The sequence below is a fragment of the Mucor mucedo genome, assembly GCF_025094135.1.
Source record: "Mucor mucedo strain NRRL 3635 chromosome Unknown EV154scaffold_11, whole genome shotgun sequence".
NCBI classification, from domain to species: Eukaryota; Fungi; Mucoromycota; class Mucoromycetes; order Mucorales; family Mucoraceae; genus Mucor; species Mucor mucedo.
In genome coordinates, this window is record NW_026252295.1 from 136,097 (window position 1) to 154,222 (window position 18,126).

Here is an 18,126-nt window from a genome sequence, read left to right on the forward strand (position 1 = left end):
ATTTTAATAGGCTTTAATCGAACTATTCTCTGTCATGGTTAAATGAACAACCATTTCACCCGCAGGTTCAATCACGATATGTTGTAAAGCGTCTTGGATTTCATCCATTGTTTGATAGAGCCAATCCACTTCACCGTCTGTCATTCCTCCGTTGGGTTTGGCTTGTGAGAGAAGCTCCCACATGTTGGTATTATTGTCCAAGGTGGGATGGGTGAGTAATCTGGGTTGCGTCCCTTCTACCAATTGCCGGTATTTATTCTCTCGTTCTTCCACATCCGTGTCTTGCAGAGGATCCGTCTGTGCACTGGAAATGTCGATGAGGTTCCTTTATTGAAAAATACAACTTTTTTTTTTAGTCTACAAGTGCTGCTTTACTCTACTTTTTTAAAAAAAATAGTTACTGCGTTGTTCGGTCAATAATACTGCTCCAGAACTCTTGCTCTTTTTGAATATTAATGGGCTCTTGTGTTCTATAGTTTCTTCGGCTAATTTATAAATTAATTAAAAAAAAAAACTAATCCAAGTGTGAATAGGGTGCGGGTCCATTTACTTGTCTACATCAAAATCTTCCAATAAAGGGTCACGAATACCATCCTAAACGAAATAAAGTTAAAACACTGCTGGTTTCCGAGAAACGAATTTTTTTTTTTTACATCTTCATGGTCTTCTTTACTACCACAGCATCCCATTTATGGTAACAATTGTGAAGAAAAAGAATAAAAAAGAGCTGCAAAGAATAAAAATAAAAAAGAGAGTCTCAGTTCCATAAATGGTTCTTTTTCGCATGACGTTAAAGCGTGACTTGTGTAAGCTGGATATGCTGACATCCTATAAACTGGTATTTCACTAACCATTTACCATCCTGCCTTTTGGGGAAGAATAATTGTGATTATAATTTAAAGAGAACGAGCAGCTTTCTTGTTCTATGCTGTTGAATATACTGGAGAAAACAAAATATATTATTACACCAAACTAATTGATGAAATGGAACTTATGTAGATATATGTTACTATGAAGATCATAAAAGGTCATTTCTTTTATCAATAAAAACAATACTCATCTTAATCCATCAGAATACAAACCCTATCCTGCTATTTTAAATAACGACTCTTCAATAAAGGAAAATTAGTGATGGGCTTTTTATCTATAAAATATAGTATCCACAATATTTATTGCTAAGTTATCATTTATTGAATTATAATGTCTGGTAATTGTAAATGCATAAAAATCTATTAATTATTGATCTGTGATAAAGATTTTGTTTCAATCAAAATTGTGTAGACGTTTAGGCTTGATTAACTCGCTCATCTTCACAATCTAAAACTTGTACATCGCTTGCATTTATAACATTTTTAATAATGATTTTTTTTTAAAATTTTTATGTTCCCTACAAACGCAAGTAAGCTACTTGTTCTATTCAAATAAGCAATATAAATTGTAGTTAACTCATTAGATCAATTAAATCGTCCATATTAGTAGTTAATCCGGGTAGATCAATTACAACTAAACAGAAGCTCTTCGTTTCTTCCAATCTTTTGATTAAATCCATAAAAAAATTGTGCATTACGCGAACTGTAAGCCTCTGAATACATTGGAAAGCTTACCTTGGGCTGTTACTGAGACGAAGGATAATTTTATTGACGATCCAGTTTACTCTTATCACGTTCGAAAATGGGGGTGCTTGTATTTCAACACTTGGAAAAAGAAAGGCTGCAGCCTTTCACCACACAAAATGAAAGGCTGTAGCATTTCAACAGAAGGAAATGGAAAGGCTGCAGCTTTTCACCACACAAAATGAAAGGCTGAAGCATTTCAACACAAGGAAATGGAAAGGCTGCAACCTTTCACCACACAAAATGAAAGGCTGAAGCATTTCAACACACTGGCAGACGTATTTATTTCATCCACTAATGATCTTTTCAGCAAACCTGACACTGTTGTACCTAATGACCTAATGACTTCGTCTTCTGTGTAGTTTGTTTTAATTTTTCTGCAACATTTGATCACTGTGAATCCATTAGTTTTAAGATTGATATTGTCCTCAATAACATGACCTGTAAGGAAGATTTTTTTTTTTAAAAAAAACACAATTAAAGCGTCAAACGTTACTTAAATTTGAGTTCTTCTTTGATTTGAAGAGTTTGCTGGACGTTTCGATGATCTAATCATATAATCCAATTTATTTCCTTAAACACCACTGCGCAAAAGTTTCTGGATTTTCATTCAAGAAAATGGTTGCATGTTGCCACACATCATATAGTATATTGGCGGCAGACAGTAACTTGTTTTCATATTGGTCACAGTTATTTTCTTGTGGTTTATACACTACATTTAAATATTGAATGACTTGCAGTTTAGTTTTTAGAAAGTAATTAGGGGAATGTCTAGACCTCCGTATTTTTTTTCAAAGGTATTTCTTTATACCGCTTACTGCCAAAACCAGCAAGCAAATATAATCACACCTGTTTATAGTGCAACCCCTGCTATTTACAGTCTGTCCATGAACTGAGTGTCTAAAACCTCAAGCAAGTCAGAACTTAGTTGCCTAACTGCGTTTTAGTAGTAGCTTGTAATGGTATTGAAGCATATTTTATGTTAAACAAAAATCGATCCTCCTACGAAGTTCAGACGATATGGCATGTCAACCGACGTGAACACTTATGGACGGCCGACTTAATGTGTGTAGACCATCACTTGATCCAAAAATAGTTATGACATTTCCCTTCTGAATAAGTGATTTTTATTTCAAATAATGTGTTAAATCTTTGCCTTGACGTTACGACTCCAAGGTACAATCAGGTTTTGATGTCTAGATAATTGTTTAGTACGAATAAACTATACCTATGATTGTAAAAGACTGCCTACCTGGTAATAGCCAGTATTTCTCCTTGCTCATTCCATACCTCACCATCGACATCGAATCTTCCATTAATGATATGTCGACTCAGGAAATGTCCAACGACCTTTTTTCCGGTTGGCTTCTTCTTAAACTGAATTTCCAGTTGCATGGTAGGACACCAAATCGGGCCACCCAAAAAAGTCGGTCCCATTAACCAAGGTAAAGCAAGAAACATGTCACACCAATAAGGCATACTCTTAAAATCCACCTCTCTGCCATCCTTGAACCCAATTACTTGAGTCAATTCTGGTTGATTCGTCCTGTCTTCCACTGGAAGAATATGCGTATCCAGTTTGGCATCCACGAATTCGCCCATAAAGATATACTCATACGGTACAAGATGATTCAACGGTGGGGGCGTGGGGTGTTTATGGAGATACGTCACACCTTCCTCTGCATCCATATTACCCATAGTGAATACACCTTGTACTTTATCAATCCACTGTGATGGTTGGTACGAAGAGACGGTATCCAAGGCAGCCAGATCCTTGGTTTGTTTAAGAATAGCACGCACGACACAATATCCCTTACCACTCATTTTCAACTCTTCAATTTCTACAATGTAATTTCCTCCCAGTGTCTTGTTAAAAAAGAAACAATTGAGTGCTACCGGGTCTGTTTGGTGTTTTTTCGAAAAATGTTGGAGTACGCCGTCCATCATCATAGCCATCACATACCCTAAATCAAAATTAGCCTTGTTGAGATCCCCTTGATGGTGAGCTGTTTCTTTTTGTTATCTTACCACCCTAAATACACACATGTTTTTCTTAGATGGGTTACAAAGGAATGATTATGTATATAATGAACTTACGTTGGGAACATCACCTACAGACCATCTCTGGTGAAAAGAAAGGGGGTAATTGTCAATGTTTGCGTTTTACAAAAAGAGTGATACTTACAGTGCTTGCAACACCAGTAAATATATGTGCTCCTCTCTCTGTTTTACCCAGATACGAGGTGCTTGTGGCTTGATCAAATTGACTTATCATTGTATCGAGAAAAGAAAAGGAAATAAAAGAAAAGAAAGAAAAACAAGTCCGGGTTTAAGTTTCAAACTTTATATAGGATATTACCCACAGTACAATCGAAATTGCTAATCAATAAAACCATGCGTGTAACCTATTAAACACCATGTGATTTTAAAGCAGCACGATGTCAAAAACCTCACTATGTGTACATCGATGCTTATTACTCTTCCTCACATTTTATGTAGCAGAGTGATGTTCGTGTTTGAGGTAAAGCAAGGTGTATCACAAGTTTATCATGCAACTTGAAAGTTTCCAACGTCTGAGCCATGGTATCACCGCCCCAATATATACTCTTACAGCTTTGTTTGCATCTACATATGTTTAAAGTTAATTCTTGAAGGATAAACGTCTCCTAGGCAACTCTCCATGATCCCCACTCATCCAGCTAGATCCAATCCCCACCGTGTTTTTTGATACTTTTTTTATTATTTTTTATGATACAAATGAGAGGGTGTCTATAGAAAGAGAGAGAGAGAGAAAAAAAAAATAAGGATTAGATGGCAGGAGGAGCAGCAGCAGAGGCAGCAGGAGCAGCAGCAGAGACAACCTCTTGAGCAATGGGTGTGACGGTGGGAGCGACGAAACCTGAGCCAACGACGGGTTTAGCACCACGTTCAACCATTTCAACCTTGATGGGTAATTTATGAGAAGCCAAACGGAAAGCTTCTTTAGCGATTTCCTTTCTCATGCCACTGATTTCGAAAATGATTCTGTTCAAGGGGACACGACAGGCCCAGTATTCAAAGGTACCTTTACCCTTACCCATACGCACTTCATTACCTTTACTAGAAACGGGGATATCGGGGAAGACACGCATCCATAATTGTGAGCCCTTGACAGGCTTGATTTTACGCTTAATGGCGTTATGAACAGCAGTCAATTGACGGCCTGTCAAACGCACACCTTCCTTGACTCGTAAGCCATAATCACCAAATTCAACTGTGGTACCCTTGGTTGAACCACCAGTAGGGATGGGGATCTTTCCCTTGTGTGCTTTACGGTATTTGGTACGTCGTGGTGAGAAGTTAGACGCAAAACGAACGGTGGTTAAAGGTAAAATGGCGCTGGTTGCTCCCTTTTGAAATACATTGCTGACCACATTAGAAGTGTTGTAGACGGTGCTCAAAGCACTCTTTCTAAAAGCTGAGAACATGATTTCTAATGTTTAAAAAAAAAAAAAATTGTCTGTATCTGAGCTGGGAGGCCCCTTGTTACCTTTTTTTTTTAACTCTCACTAAAGGGCGGAGATCGGTTTGAATGACCGATGTCACAGTCTGTTTTGTGAGATACTTTTTTTTTCTCACTGATTCATGTTCATGTTATCCGTGTTATTTAGAATGAACCACAATACTTTTCTGTGATAAAATTCAGAAATAAAGAGGGTTATGTTTATTCATAAACAAAAACGATCAAAGAAAAAGATTATTTCTTCTTTATGAATTTAGCAAATTCTTTTTCGGTCATGATCATCCTCGTACGTTCCAAACCAAGCTCGTTCTTGAGGAATCGACCGATAGTAGTAGGATCAATAGAATCGATATCATCAAATTTACGAAGAAGTCTGTCTCGAAGTACAGTATTCTGCAACGTGGGCGTACGCGTAATAGCATTCTTTAAGAACTTCTTGTGCTCGGCTGTGAGTTTAGAACGACTCTTTGTTATTTTTTTTAGTTTTGTGTCTTTTGGCATGTCAGAATGATAAAAGGTTTTTGTTTAAGAGGAGAAAGAGAGAGAGTAGAGAGAATCCAGGTTTATTTATTTTTGATATGATGTCACATTGTGGGTTACATGAAGGAGTTCCTATTTGTGGATCCGTTAGGATTTCTTAATAGGCTTTGAAAGTAATCTTGATTGACGTCTGTCTTTAGCAGTTGCCCCATCTATATGAAAAAATGTTAGAAAAGAAATCAATATTGTATGCTTTTTCTCTTTACCGATTCCTGTTTTTCTTGTTGTACTTTTTCTCGTAATTGCTCAAGCTGTTCCACCTTTTGCCGCAGATTCTGCTCATATCGTTCCTGCTGCAAAATGGCTTTTCCCATCATCAATTTCTTTTCCTTGTACTCCTTCCTATGTTGAATCTACATGCGACAGAGTCAATCCACAAGCTACCATAAGTATCTCTCGCTTGTACTCACCTTGAGCTCATGCGTGGTGGGATCCAATAAGCTAGGATCGACCTCACCAGGTACTGACAAGCGCTTGATGGCTTTATTGATACTTCTAGCACACAAGATCAAATGTTCCCTGTGTCTCCTGTCCAAATTATCTTGGGAGGAGCCTGGTATCGCATTCAATGTATTTTCATAAGCATCGGCCAAGATATTTTTGACGTCTAACATGGTTTCTGTAGACAAGGGACCCCATTTCTGCTTTTGCACGAATTTCGCATGGGCAGAATGGGTGTAGTTGGCACGTCTTGTGGTGGGCACTTGGGAACTTGGTTGTGTTTGGAGATCAATGCCTTCTTCCTTTGGTCGTCTTTTGGACGACTCTTCTCGTTTGGAGACTCTCGATCGCTGTGATTCAGAAGGTGATGGCTCTCTTTTTGATTGTATAGATCGCACCGAAAAAGTTGAACTGGCTCTCGATGGCTCAGGAGGTGTATCGTCTCTACTATAGGAATCAGACATCGTTTTTTATAAAATAATTATTGTGTGTATTTATTAAGAAGAAAAAAAAAGAAAAGTGTGTGGTTTGCGAAAAATAATTAAAAAAGGGGTTTCTTTCTGTACAGTCAATTAATGAGTTTTTTTTTTGTTTTTTTTTTTCTATAAGTTATATTCCAGGCCTTGGCCGTGCAGGAGTGCCATCGGGAGCTGGTTGTATATGGTTAAGTGGAGATGACCGTTCTGTCTTCATGATTTCCCATCGATTAATATTATCATAAATGGCATCCACTGTGAATTGCATTTCTATCGTATTACCATGTGTCAAAAAATGAAAAAAATGAAAAAGATAAAAAACGATGTATAAACTTACGTGAAGTAACCTGACTCACGGCTTCAAACAGTTTCAAGGCAACAAATTTTTTAAAGGTAATTTGAAAATCTTCTAGACAAATCTTTCCTCGTTGATGAATAGGTAAGACGGTCATTCCTAATTCCTTTTCAAGATCACCTTGCTCAAAAAATTCCTCTGCCAGAATCTTTGCCCATGCCTTGGCCAATGGAAACGGCCTTGCCTATTCATACAGTTAGTTATTTGTGATTACCATTGAATACAAGAACTTACACAGTTACTAATGTCGGCGCATTTAATCAAGGCTCCACAGAGCAGGATCTTATCCTTTTCACACGCCGCCTTGTCTGAAAGATCAATCCCTTGTCGCTTGAATCGCTGTGCTTGTTCTTGGATATTTTGGACATATTCATCATGCATACTCATGTCGGTTGCTAGGATACTATTGACAACAATTTTACGAAATACTATACAGAGATAGGATTAGTATACTAATTAAATGAGAAAGGAGACAGACGTACTAGCATATTCGGGGTTGGCACGGATATCGGTCAGGCTACTGAAACAATGCTGCTGTAATAAATGAAAAAAGGACATGGCATGAAAACTTTCTAGCACAGAGCGATCATTATACAGAATGGCTAACGGAGTAGATGTGTTCACCATAAAATTGTTGTTGACGCCAGGATGACCAACATCATGGCCAATACTGGCCATCAATAAGGCAAATATATCCAATGGCTCTAGTAGTTGTACCAACGGATGTTCCACTTTTTCCTTCTTTCCGCCCATCTCGGGACACATCGGCTCGAGGGCTCCTATCTGACACAAAAAGTAATAATTGGCCTGCAAGACATCCACAGCATGACGAAAATTGTGGTAAGGGTTGGCGCTGTGGTAGGAATTACAAATGTCAAAGATAAAGTGGTACAAATCGCCTATATCTTTGTTTAGTGCCGTAAAATGCATAATATTTGATCCAACTTACCACTGGGTACGCGCAATGAATCTAATTGATCAAACGTACACAAGACTTGATCGAGAATCATGTAAACTACCTGTATTAGATCCTTGTCGTCTAATTCCAAAGGGAGGAAATCCCAACTACAAATTTGTGATTTCAGGTATTCTTTCCGATCACTATATAAATAAGGTGTTCATGTGCTTTTTCTTCATTTATATCAATACACGCATAACGTACCTCAGCATGGAGGCCATGGATGATCGCCTGACGCTTGGCTTTGGGGTATAGAAATCCGCCACAAGCTTGGATAATCTACAAATGAACAGGGATTAAATCGTTTTGACATGTAGAGCATTAAATTTACATTTCCACATGCATTTTACCGATCCTCTTTAAGAAATACACCCTTGAGACGATCCTTAAATTTCGACCAAATCTGACCTTTGTTCGTCTCTACTGCCGATGAATCCTCTTTTATTCGTTTAACTTGATATCGAGTAACGTTCTATCATGATGATTACTATCTTATTGATCATTAAGCATATAACAAATACTTACTAAGAATAGCGTTTTGATCACATCTTGTGACAAAGGTTTTAATACAAAATCAGCGGCACCTTGTTCTAAGCATTTGATCATAAACGAAGGGGAATCCAAACTTGAGCAAACTATGCGATATTTAGAGTTTTAAACATGATAAATAGATATACTTAAATTACCAATGGGCACCACATTTCGTATCGCATCCTGCATCAAGAGACGGACAACCGTCAAGAGCAAATCAGGACAATCGTCCGGTGAAGGCATTCGGCATGATTCGGCGTCTATCAATAACAGTGTGGACCTTTTATCTTTTGCTTGCTGTGCGTCCAACTCTGCCAATACTTCGTCTTGTCTACTTTTCACAATCACTGTTTTTTTTATTCTCTTAATTGACAGCCAAGGAAACATATTTTTTTTTATTACCATCTGAGAACACCTTGTGTAGTAATTCCAGTGTCTCTTGGAGTTCCTCCCCTTGATTATGAAAAATAACAACCGAGCAATTGTTCGGGTTCAATCTTTTCATGTTTTCGGGAGAAAATATATGCGTTATATTATTCAGCGTGTTTTATAATAAATAGGAAAAAGAAGAAAAAAAAAAGAAAGACGAAAATAAAAATAAAATTCCCCTACACATAATAATTTTTTTTGGGCAGCACGCGAGATAAAGTGTGATTGGCTCTTTTACATGCCTGTCAAGAGAGAGTTTTATATATCACTCTCTTGTGTTTCATAAAAGTTCCAAAGTGACACAATAACAAAAGGGTTTGTCTCGGACGGAGTCTAAAACCTGACAAAAAGCATGAATGTAGGAGTGACGTTCATCACAACCTCCCCAATCAAGTAGACACTGATCACACCCACATCTCCTTCTCATGTATGACACAATTATTACAGTGATGCTCCACCATTCATATTTCATTTACATAGCCACTTTTGAAAAGAATCCATCCTAACATAAATTTGCCTTACATATTTAGCTTGGATTGAATGCATGTCTAATTACAATCATACATGATTTGTAACAAATACTTTTTATGTATCTGCCATGCATATGAGGGACAACATATTGTCTGTTTTTCCTCTGTACGATTATAAATCACATCTATCCCTCTTTTGTATAATGAAAATCCTGACATAAACCGGTTCTTGGTTATCGCTCCACTGATTTTTTCTTTCTTTTTCTTTTTCACCATAATCTAATAATTTTCTCTTAAGCAGATACAAAGACCTTTTAATACACAAAAAAATTTTGCTCGAGGGAAATCTCTCTATACGTATACAAAATGACAATGTAGAAGCAAGACAACACAATCCTTATTCTTATTTCGAACAGTCAAACTGAAACTTTCTACAGGCCAAATTAAATTAGCTACGGTTGAGATCGAAGAACAAACTCAGTTCTTGATCAAATATGTTGATTCAAATGCTGTATCAATTGATGTAAAGCTTTCTCATTCTTAAGAATCGCATCTCGATCAATGCAGTTTGGAGCATCCCCAGCAGTGGCGCTTAAAATGTGTTTTTCTGTTAAAAAAGCGCAAAATAAAAGTTTTTCTTACTGAAATTAAAAAACGGTAGTTGACAAAAGCAATCGAATCCTTTTCCTCTTTTCAAAAAAATAAACAATATTAACAATTATAATAACGATGAAACCATATTGAATAAAACAAGACAAAAACTGGGTGTGCCTGAAAAAAAAAAACCGAAAAGTAAGCGTTTTTTTTAGCGCGACTGCTGGGAATGCTCTTGTAGGCATATCACGCGAAATAGAGCTTGAGCCGCTAATAAATAAGCCTGCCAAGGTTAAAGCCGAATATCAAAAACGTACAAGTAGTACTATTATGAGAGGTATACGTAGTGCTGGTGATGTCTGTATATCCAATATAATTCCTGGTGTTCAGTAAATTGCTTTTTTATGAGGCCAATACAATACAAAAAAAAAAGCCAATAATTCAAACACGAAAACATATCAAATAATTTAAACGTTTATTCTATTGTAATGATACATTAATATTAACGTATTTATCTATTTATCTGATGTTCATTGCAAAGGTACATGTATATCTATAGTCAAAGCGTGGAGACAATAGTTAAATGTGTAAAGGTATTTGAGGAGCCGGATTGGCCAATCTGGGCATTGATTCTAATGCTAGAGCTTGTAGAAACAGCGGAGGAGGAATTAATCCATATATAAGTTTCACTGGCTTATTTGTTTTCGTCGCGAAAGCCAACTCCTGGACTTGCTCCCGAACAAGGTCCGGGAAAAAAGAGTGCGCTACTTTTTTTATTTTTTTCCATACAACTATTGACTTTATTGACCACTCTTTTTATCACCCATTCAAATTACTCTTATCAAATGAGAAAGCCATATCCTTATGGCGTTCCTGATGGGAAATCCTTTCAGAAAAAATGTTGAAGACACTCAAAGCTGATATTCTACTCGCTGATGTACTTCTAATTGATTACTCTGATTTTGATAAAGTCATTAGCCAATATTCAAAGCAACAAGATTTGGATGATGATCAAGGAGAAGTGTTCAAGGCAATTATAACAGCTTTCAAGACAATATCAGCCAAACACAGAAACATATCGATAAGGAAATACGTAGGAAATGTAAAGGACTACTATTGTTCACACAAAGATCAATTCTTATCTTTGTATACACACAAATTCCAATTGCTTGAAAAAGATAAAGAGAATCAACGCGACGCAGATATTGTAGCAGCTGAAGAGGTCTCAAGGGGTATCTCCCGTAGTAGAAAAAGATTAGCGGAACAGCAACCGAACATGAATCAACCCCAAGAAAAGACTTTGAAAACTAGCACACCTTCACCTTTGTCATCATCCGTGTCTAGCTCTTCTTGCCGTTCTACTGTACCTTCCTCTCTTTCTATGTCAAGATTCTTAGATCCAGATACCGACACGGCTATCAATATTAATGAAATCAGGAGTAATCTCAAGGAAGAAGCCAAAACGTTGCATGATATCTTTGCAAGAGGGACTAATATTCACAACAACATCATTCTGGTAAAAGGAGGTGAATGCACCTATCCATACACTCAGTTTATGAAAAGTATCCTGTACAGTAATCAGGACAAAGTGATTGGTCATAAGATAGATTTGAGACTCGTTGCCAACAGCTCTGATGGAAATGATATCGATGTTGGTGCATTCGAAGCAGCAAACGCACTCCCCTCTGTAAAAAAGAAGGCATATGACGCTGCTAAGCTATCAATCGAATCAAAAGACGTGGTTGATTTATCTACAAACAGCACCATTAACGTTGAAGATATACGCATGCTGTCGGGAACAGGTTTCCAAGTTGGTGGTTTGGCTTGCCAAACAAGCTCCGTTTATTTGTATCGAAAATATGTGTACATTGCCCTCCCTCGGTTTTCTTTTGGAATCCCTGCTAATATTCAATCATTGGAAGGTTTTGGGGATACCTTTGATCTTAACAGAGGGTTCCAGATTACAGCCAAAAAATCGTTTTCAGACTTTTTTTGTTTATCATCGAATATCCATGCATTTTCATCATATAAGTCTAGCATGAAATCAAACGCCTTTAAGATTTTGATACTCTCGGAATGTGGACCCTTGCTATTATACTCGGCATCCATCACCTGTCTGATATATTGCTTGGCTTTTACAGTGGAGTTATTCTGGAGACGAAATGCAGACAACAAAACCCATGTGACCTTCAAACCCTTGGGAAGATGGTACGTACGAGTTTGATAAATGGATTTAAAATGTTCATAAAGAGGACCCCATCTTTGAGCTAACAGTGTCTTCTGTGAATCTTGGTCAGTATCACCAAAGTCAATAATCGATGATAGTCCAAGGCTCATTCGCTTGAACTGGGCAGGCTCGAGAATAGTTCCTCTTGCAAAGATATCATGCAACGCTTTGGCTTCTTCCTTGAGATTACTCCTGATTTCATTAATATTGATAGCCGTGTCGGTATCTGGATTTAAGAATCTTGACATAGAAAGAGAGGAAGGTACAGTAGAACGACAAGAAGAGCTAGACACGGATGATGACAAAGGTGAAGGCGTGCTAGTTTTCAAAGTCTTTTCTTGGGGTTGCTTCATGTTCGGTTGCTGTTCCGCTAATCTTTTTCTACCATGGGAGATACCCCTTGAGACCTCTTCAGCTGCTACAATATCTGCGTCGCGTTGATTCTCTTTATCTTTTTCAAGCAATTGGAATTTGTGTGTATACAAAGATAAGAATTGATCTTTGTGTGAACAATAGTAGTCCTTTACATTTCCTACGTATTTCTTTATCGATATGTTTCTGTGTTTGGCTGATATTGTCTTGAAGGCTGTTATAATTGCCTTGAACACTTCTCCTCGATCATCATCCAAATCTTGTTGGTTTAAATATTGGCTAATGACTTTATCAAAATCAGAGTAATCAATTAGAGGTACATCAGCGAGTAGAATATCAGCTTTGAGTGTCTTCAACATTTTTTCTGAAAGGATTTCCCATCAGGAACGCCGTAAGGATATGGCTTTCTCATTTGATAAGAGTAATTTGAATGGGTGATAAAAAGAGTGGTCAATAAAGTCAATAGTTGTATGGAAAAAAATAAAAAAAGTAGTGCACTCTTTTATTGATGACAATAATAATAATAAATAAATAATCTCTTTGCTTTGCAACCAGTTGTAATCTTGTGTAAATCAGTATTAGTAACAGGCTATGACTTCCATAAAGGTGCGTCCGCTCTAGGCTATGACACTGGAGACGGTGGTTATATTCATAGCTTGAAAGTACTGTATCAAGTAGTATCATGTTCTGTGCGGTTGTGCCGTTATCGAGTGACGCACTCTGAACTGGTACGTACAAAAGATAGAAGTGATGCAAGGCTGGAAATGAAGGTTACAAATCATTAGGTAAAAGAGAGTAATTGAAAAGATGATTTCATAGACGCATAACTGTCAAATGTCCCAAAGATAGTGTCCGTGTCAAGGTGGTCTATACTTGCCCGCATCCTTACTGCAGCTCTAGAAATATTGGTAAGTTGGATGAGTATGACATTGTAAATATCGATAGACTAAATACATATGAATCTAGATTGAAGTCCTGCTGCTTTCAAAAGAATCGCCAATCTCAAGCAGGGTCGTGTCCCCATCTCCTGGCATTGGGACTAAAATGCTTTATATTCCTTTATTATTATTTGTATCATTTCTAAAAATAAATAAGAGCTGATTTCTGTTTTTTATTATTACTATATACAAATATACATCAATTTGTTTCTTTCAATACACCTTTCATGGTTTTGCCAACATAGACAAGACCAGCAAGTTCCCTATGGTCTTGGAACGCTTCCTCGAAAACGTCAGGGCACAGGTATGAGTAAATGTTGGTACCATATCTAGAGTGTTGTAGTGACTGAAAGGATGCCAACCAGATCTTTTGTTTTTAGCTCTTGTTGCAACTTCCTTGTGTCCAATTGAAGCTCAAAAAAATGTCCAATTGAATTTTAAAACCCAACCAACGATTTCAAAAAAGTGTCCAAGTGAGGGTGAAAGCACTGTACGCAGCACAACAATCAAAAAAATCTGTGCCCTTTTTTTCTTTTTTGTCTTTAAAAATGGTGTTGACTCGATTCCAACAAGCAAATTTAAATCAAAATAGTCATGAAGCCGTATTAGTCAAAGATCCTCCTTTGCTCACCATTTCTCGTTCAAGTGATTCCTTGGAGGAACCCGATCTTTCAGAAACCACTGTCAAAGTCGATTCATTATTGGAGCAATTAGACGAGTAAGTGTGTGCCTTTTCTCTTTTCAGTAATAGAAGGAAGCATTCCTGATAATTTCTTTGAATATAGTTTTGAGTGTTCAACCTTGGATGCCTTAATGGCTCGTTGGCCTTCCATGCATGCGAGACTTAAAGGCATGAAACCTCACTTACCACCCAAAAAGGACGATGACAAACCCACCTTAGGTAAACAACAACTTAGTATTTAATTTCAATGGACTAAACTTTATGTTACTAGTATTGGACTTGGACGAGACGTTATTACACACCTACCGCGATACCCATGACAATGAAGGACAAGTGGATTACGTGATCTATGCCAAAGACGGTAACAGCTGTTTACTAGCAGGAAGACTTCGACCTGGCGTTATTGAGTTCTTGACTTGGGCGGCAAGTTCTTTTGAAGTAGTAGTTTGGACGGCAGGAAGAGAAGATTATGCACGCATGGCTCGTGGCTGTCTTGATCCTCACAACAATCTCATCACGTAAGTGTGTGTGTGTGTGTGTGTACCCAAATCAAAAAAAAAAAAAAAAAAATCATGCAAGAAACAAAAAGCTGATGTGTAAATAGACATATGCTGACTCGTAATTCCTGTATACGTATGCGATCAGGATCCACACGGGAAGTACTTTATATCAAGGATTTGTGTGCTTTGGGTCGAGATCTCAGCAAGACCTTTCTCGTGGATAATACACCCCATGCAGCATCCTTAAACCTAAGTAACCTGATACCCATCGAAGCCTATGTAGGAGCCACATCCGATACAGAATTATCCGAATTACGAAGATTCTTAGAAGTTAATTTGGTTCGTCTCACAGACAGAAAGGATGATATGAGGATCGTTTTGTACAGACAGTTTAATTTGAAACGAAGGATACGTGAACGTGTCGGTAATTGGAAGCAACAACAACAACAACAACTGTTAAAGGATCAAAAATCATAGTAAATTTACAAACTCTCTGCAAACTCATACCCACTCTTATCACTAAACTGTAGCTAAGGGAACATTCAGCATGTAAATTATTATCGACACCATGTATTCCTCTTATTTTTCTTTATAAAAAAAACGCGTATTCAACCAGTAATAAACAAACGAGGGCTGGTTACAACGCCGTCATTTTTATTTTCGCATGTTCGAGTATTATAGACAGGCTTATCGAAAAAATGGAATGTTAGGATGGTGTCAAATGTGTAAAACGTAAATAGAGTCTCATATTTTGAAGTTTGAGCTTCATATACAAGATGTGGTTAATAGTCGTGATAAATAAGTGCCATGTTGTCCGTACACATTTCATCAGGATGGCCATATTTGTCTTCCACAATTGAAAACAATATTTTTCAAGACTATGATACGTCCAATATCACCAGTGTACGTTGCTTCAAAGACACTATTATCATTATACACACTGATATGAGACAACTTTTGTTACATTGTGGATTGTAGTCAACAGATAAAAGAACGCTAGTTTTGAAAAAATTAAATAGATAGTTCCCTCTTGAAGAATGTGCTACATTCTCTCTGTGATTTTACTACGTACACTTTTGGTATCTGTTTGCGCTCTTAATTCACTGAAATAAAGTCTCTGTCTCACCCAGATAACATACACAGGACATGTAGAAATATAAAGATAAGTACTACATATACAGTGGTTGTTGCTTGTTTTTATACACTGTTTTCTCAAGTTTAAAAAACAGATAAATCTATTGGATCAAAAGAAAAACGTAGAAACCATAGCTGGTCCGATTCTAAGATCCAAGCAAGAGGTCAACTTTACAAAAATGATCAGCCAACTATTCTTTTTTATATTTTAAATTCAAGCACTGGGTGTTTAGAGAGAGTCATATATGGTTTCTGAGAGAATGCACCTTTGTATGAGATATATTGTGCTTTATAATTGTGCTATCATGAATTTTCCCACTTGGTTATCAATTCTGTAATCCTCGTGACATTTCTGTTAGCTTAAGGTTTTTAATAGGATCAACTTATTTGTACGATGTGTCATTGGCCCAGTGTCATTTTGGCTACCTCTTCCTTGTAATTTTTTAATCTAATGGCGTCTAGGTCTTTTTTATAACTATTTTTATATAGTTCCACTATTTCTTTATAAGCCAGATAAAACTTTTATTAAACGCATAATTATAAAGTTTATTATATATACACGAGAAAGATCAAACTCAAGTGCAGCATCCATCACTATACTTGATGTTAAACTTGAGTATATGTACTAAATAAATTAAAAATATGTTTGTCATTTGCTGCTTCTTGTGAAATAATTATGTTAATTATTGTAACCAAATCTGGTCTGCATCTAGTTCATGTGAAATTCAAGTTAGAGTCGCACTTGAACTATAGCTATGAAATCTTTTTTTTTATCCTTTAGGAACAATCACATGTTGTAATTATTCTCTTTTGCTGTCATTTTGCAATGGATTTAGATAGCATTCAACACGAGCCAAAATTATTATTTTTTAAAGTGGCGTATATTAATTCAGCCGTAAAGAAGTCTTCAATGACACACTATAAATGCCAAGATTTATATGAGGATGGTGCTGTATTTATGCTTTACACGGGGAACAAGATTCGCAACAACAATAACAAAAGTCTGTCTGGAAAAGAAAGAACAAACCCGACAACCTTTTGTTTATTTTTTGTTTACCTGTTTAATACGCGTTTTAAATGAGTTACACGGTGTCAAGAATAAATAAAAAAGTAAATGATCCCCAATCTAAGCGTATATGAGACTATTTTGGGGGAAATTCGTCATGGATGGTTACACACGCATAAAATAATAAATGTGTATAAATAGAAAGGCAGAAATTCATTATCCTTTCTTTTTCTCTCTTATACACACATACATTTGATAAGAAAAAATGACTATTGATAACCCTCACGCAGAAACCATTAGAAAGGCTTTAGATCTTTTGAAAGAATATACCAGTAACTTGGATGGTTGGAACCTGACACAAGAAAAGAATGGCGTCAAATTGTATACCAAGTCAGATGGTTCAGCTTTTCCTATTGTGCGTGGTGAGACTGTTCTTACCGGTACATCATTTACAGCAGGTCAAGTAGCTGCAGTTGCCACCTCACCTGGTTGTCGTAAAGTGTGTAAGTATAGCAACATTTTTAAGAAAAAGAAATGCAGGTGGTTCTGACGCCAATTTATTTGATAAATAGGGGATGAAAAGTTTGATGTAGCCGAACTTAAACAAGTGTACAGTCCCAATGAAATCTTATTCTGGTCCAAAGTCAAGACCCCATGGCCAATTAGTCCTCGCGACATGGTTGGTGTCTCATTACGTGAAAATCCCTCGGACGACATTGCCTATTCGGTCATGAGCTCTGTCAAGGATGCTTCTTTACCCGATGTATCTGGCTGTGTACGTTCTCACCTCTTTATCTCGGGTTGGAAACTCCAAAAGACAGATGCTGGTGTTGCCATTAGTTACATTACTCAAATTGATTTAGCTGGTTCTATCCCCGCCGCATTCTTAAAATCCACACAACAACAAATCCCTCTCTGTGCAGGCTCGGTGGCGAAATTCATCAAGGAGAATGGTTTCCCCCCTATTCAACAAAATTGTACGGCTCAGTTGGTCAATGAAACATTTGATTATGGTAAAAGAGAGCATGTAACACATTTTGATGGACAAGGAAGTACTCAGTTCTTCATCTCGAGTCAAATGTATCCTAAGGGTGTCAAGGTCACATTAACGGGTAATGGCAGTTATGCTTTTGAGGAAGATTATGTTCGTGTCACGGGTATCGATGGTCCCACCACCATCAGCATCAAAAGAGCTTAAAAAATAAAAACTATGCATGTGGCATTATAAATGGTTCATTATCATTTGTGTTTATAAACAAGAGATTTTTTTTTTTTTTTTTTTTTTTTTTTGTAGTCTTATTTCATCAACCGTTATAAAATGTCATCCACACTTGTAGAAGCGTTTGCAAATATTTTTT

General features: G+C 37.0%; 9 protein-coding genes across 9 annotated transcripts; 3 read left to right on the forward strand and 6 right to left on the reverse strand.

Moving 5' to 3' along the window:
* Positions 1-3: 3 nt before the first annotated feature.
* On the reverse strand, positions 4-689 carry EV154DRAFT_559425 (uncharacterized protein; the record flags this gene model as incomplete). Its single annotated transcript, XM_051605552.1, has 4 exons — positions 4-325; positions 402-485; positions 551-594; positions 654-689. The coding sequence occupies 4 exons, from the start codon at positions 687-689 to the stop codon at positions 4-6; spliced, it is 486 nt and encodes a 161-aa protein (XP_051461738.1).
* A 1,984-nt stretch (positions 690-2,673) lies between these two features.
* Positions 2,674-3,905, reverse strand: EV154DRAFT_495625 (thioesterase-like superfamily-domain-containing protein). Its single transcript, XM_051600054.1, has 4 exons — positions 3,799-3,905; positions 3,705-3,737; positions 2,866-3,578; positions 2,674-2,809 (listed from the first exon to the last, which is right to left on the reverse strand). Exons 1-4 carry the CDS (start codon positions 3,886-3,888, stop codon positions 2,758-2,760), a joined length of 888 nt encoding a protein of 295 aa, XP_051461739.1. The 5' UTR covers positions 3,889-3,905; the 3' UTR covers positions 2,674-2,757.
* Positions 3,906-4,333: 428 nt separating this feature from the next.
* Positions 4,334-5,111, reverse strand: EV154DRAFT_495628 (ribosomal protein L16p/L10e-domain-containing protein). The gene has a single exon (XM_051600055.1). The coding sequence runs from the start codon at positions 5,078-5,080 to the stop codon at positions 4,421-4,423; it is 660 nt and encodes a 219-aa protein (XP_051461740.1). The 5' UTR covers positions 5,081-5,111; the 3' UTR covers positions 4,334-4,420.
* A 536-nt stretch (positions 5,112-5,647) lies between these two features.
* Positions 5,648-6,613, reverse strand: EV154DRAFT_495630 (uncharacterized protein). Its single transcript, XM_051600056.1, has 3 exons — positions 6,066-6,613; positions 5,862-6,008; positions 5,648-5,807 (listed from the first exon to the last, which is right to left on the reverse strand). The coding sequence occupies exons 1-3, from the start codon at positions 6,558-6,560 to the stop codon at positions 5,712-5,714; spliced, it is 738 nt and encodes a 245-aa protein (XP_051461741.1). The 5' UTR covers positions 6,561-6,613; the 3' UTR covers positions 5,648-5,711.
* EV154DRAFT_495633 (uncharacterized protein) lies at positions 6,614-8,995 on the reverse strand. The gene is made up of 10 exons (XM_051600057.1): positions 8,819-8,995; positions 8,572-8,763; positions 8,411-8,520; positions 8,236-8,357; positions 8,090-8,164; positions 7,877-8,028; positions 7,410-7,826; positions 7,162-7,355; positions 6,910-7,111; positions 6,614-6,842 (listed from the first exon to the last, which is right to left on the reverse strand). The coding sequence occupies exons 1-10, from the start codon at positions 8,919-8,921 to the stop codon at positions 6,706-6,708; spliced, it is 1,704 nt and encodes a 567-aa protein (XP_051461742.1). The 5' UTR covers positions 8,922-8,995; the 3' UTR covers positions 6,614-6,705.
* Positions 8,996-10,662: 1,667 nt separating this feature from the next.
* On the forward strand, positions 10,663-11,679 carry EV154DRAFT_599248 (uncharacterized protein; the record flags this gene model as incomplete). The annotated part of the gene is made up of 2 exons (XM_051607098.1): positions 10,663-11,596; positions 11,671-11,679. Exons 1-2 carry the CDS (start codon positions 10,808-10,810, stop codon positions 11,677-11,679), a joined length of 798 nt encoding a protein of 265 aa, XP_051461743.1. The 5' UTR covers positions 10,663-10,807.
* Positions 11,680-11,780: 101 nt separating this feature from the next.
* EV154DRAFT_495636 (uncharacterized protein) lies at positions 11,781-13,024 on the reverse strand. Its single transcript, XM_051600058.1, has 2 exons — positions 12,207-13,024; positions 11,781-12,117 (listed from the first exon to the last, which is right to left on the reverse strand). Exons 1-2 carry the CDS (start codon positions 12,865-12,867, stop codon positions 12,056-12,058), a joined length of 723 nt encoding a protein of 240 aa, XP_051461744.1. The 5' UTR covers positions 12,868-13,024; the 3' UTR covers positions 11,781-12,055.
* An 864-nt stretch (positions 13,025-13,888) lies between these two features.
* Positions 13,889-15,302, forward strand: EV154DRAFT_457860 (HAD-like domain-containing protein). The gene is made up of 4 exons (XM_051597426.1): positions 13,889-14,164; positions 14,232-14,347; positions 14,400-14,646; positions 14,733-15,302. Exons 1-4 carry the CDS (start codon positions 13,995-13,997, stop codon positions 15,103-15,105), a joined length of 906 nt encoding a protein of 301 aa, XP_051461745.1. The 5' UTR covers positions 13,889-13,994; the 3' UTR covers positions 15,106-15,302.
* A 1,716-nt stretch (positions 15,303-17,018) lies between these two features.
* Positions 17,019-18,025, forward strand: EV154DRAFT_457862 (uncharacterized protein). The gene is made up of 2 exons (XM_051597427.1): positions 17,019-17,271; positions 17,341-18,025. The coding sequence occupies exons 1-2, from the start codon at positions 17,034-17,036 to the stop codon at positions 17,964-17,966; spliced, it is 864 nt and encodes a 287-aa protein (XP_051461746.1). The 5' UTR covers positions 17,019-17,033; the 3' UTR covers positions 17,967-18,025.
* The last annotated feature ends 101 nt before the right edge of the window (positions 18,026-18,126 follow it).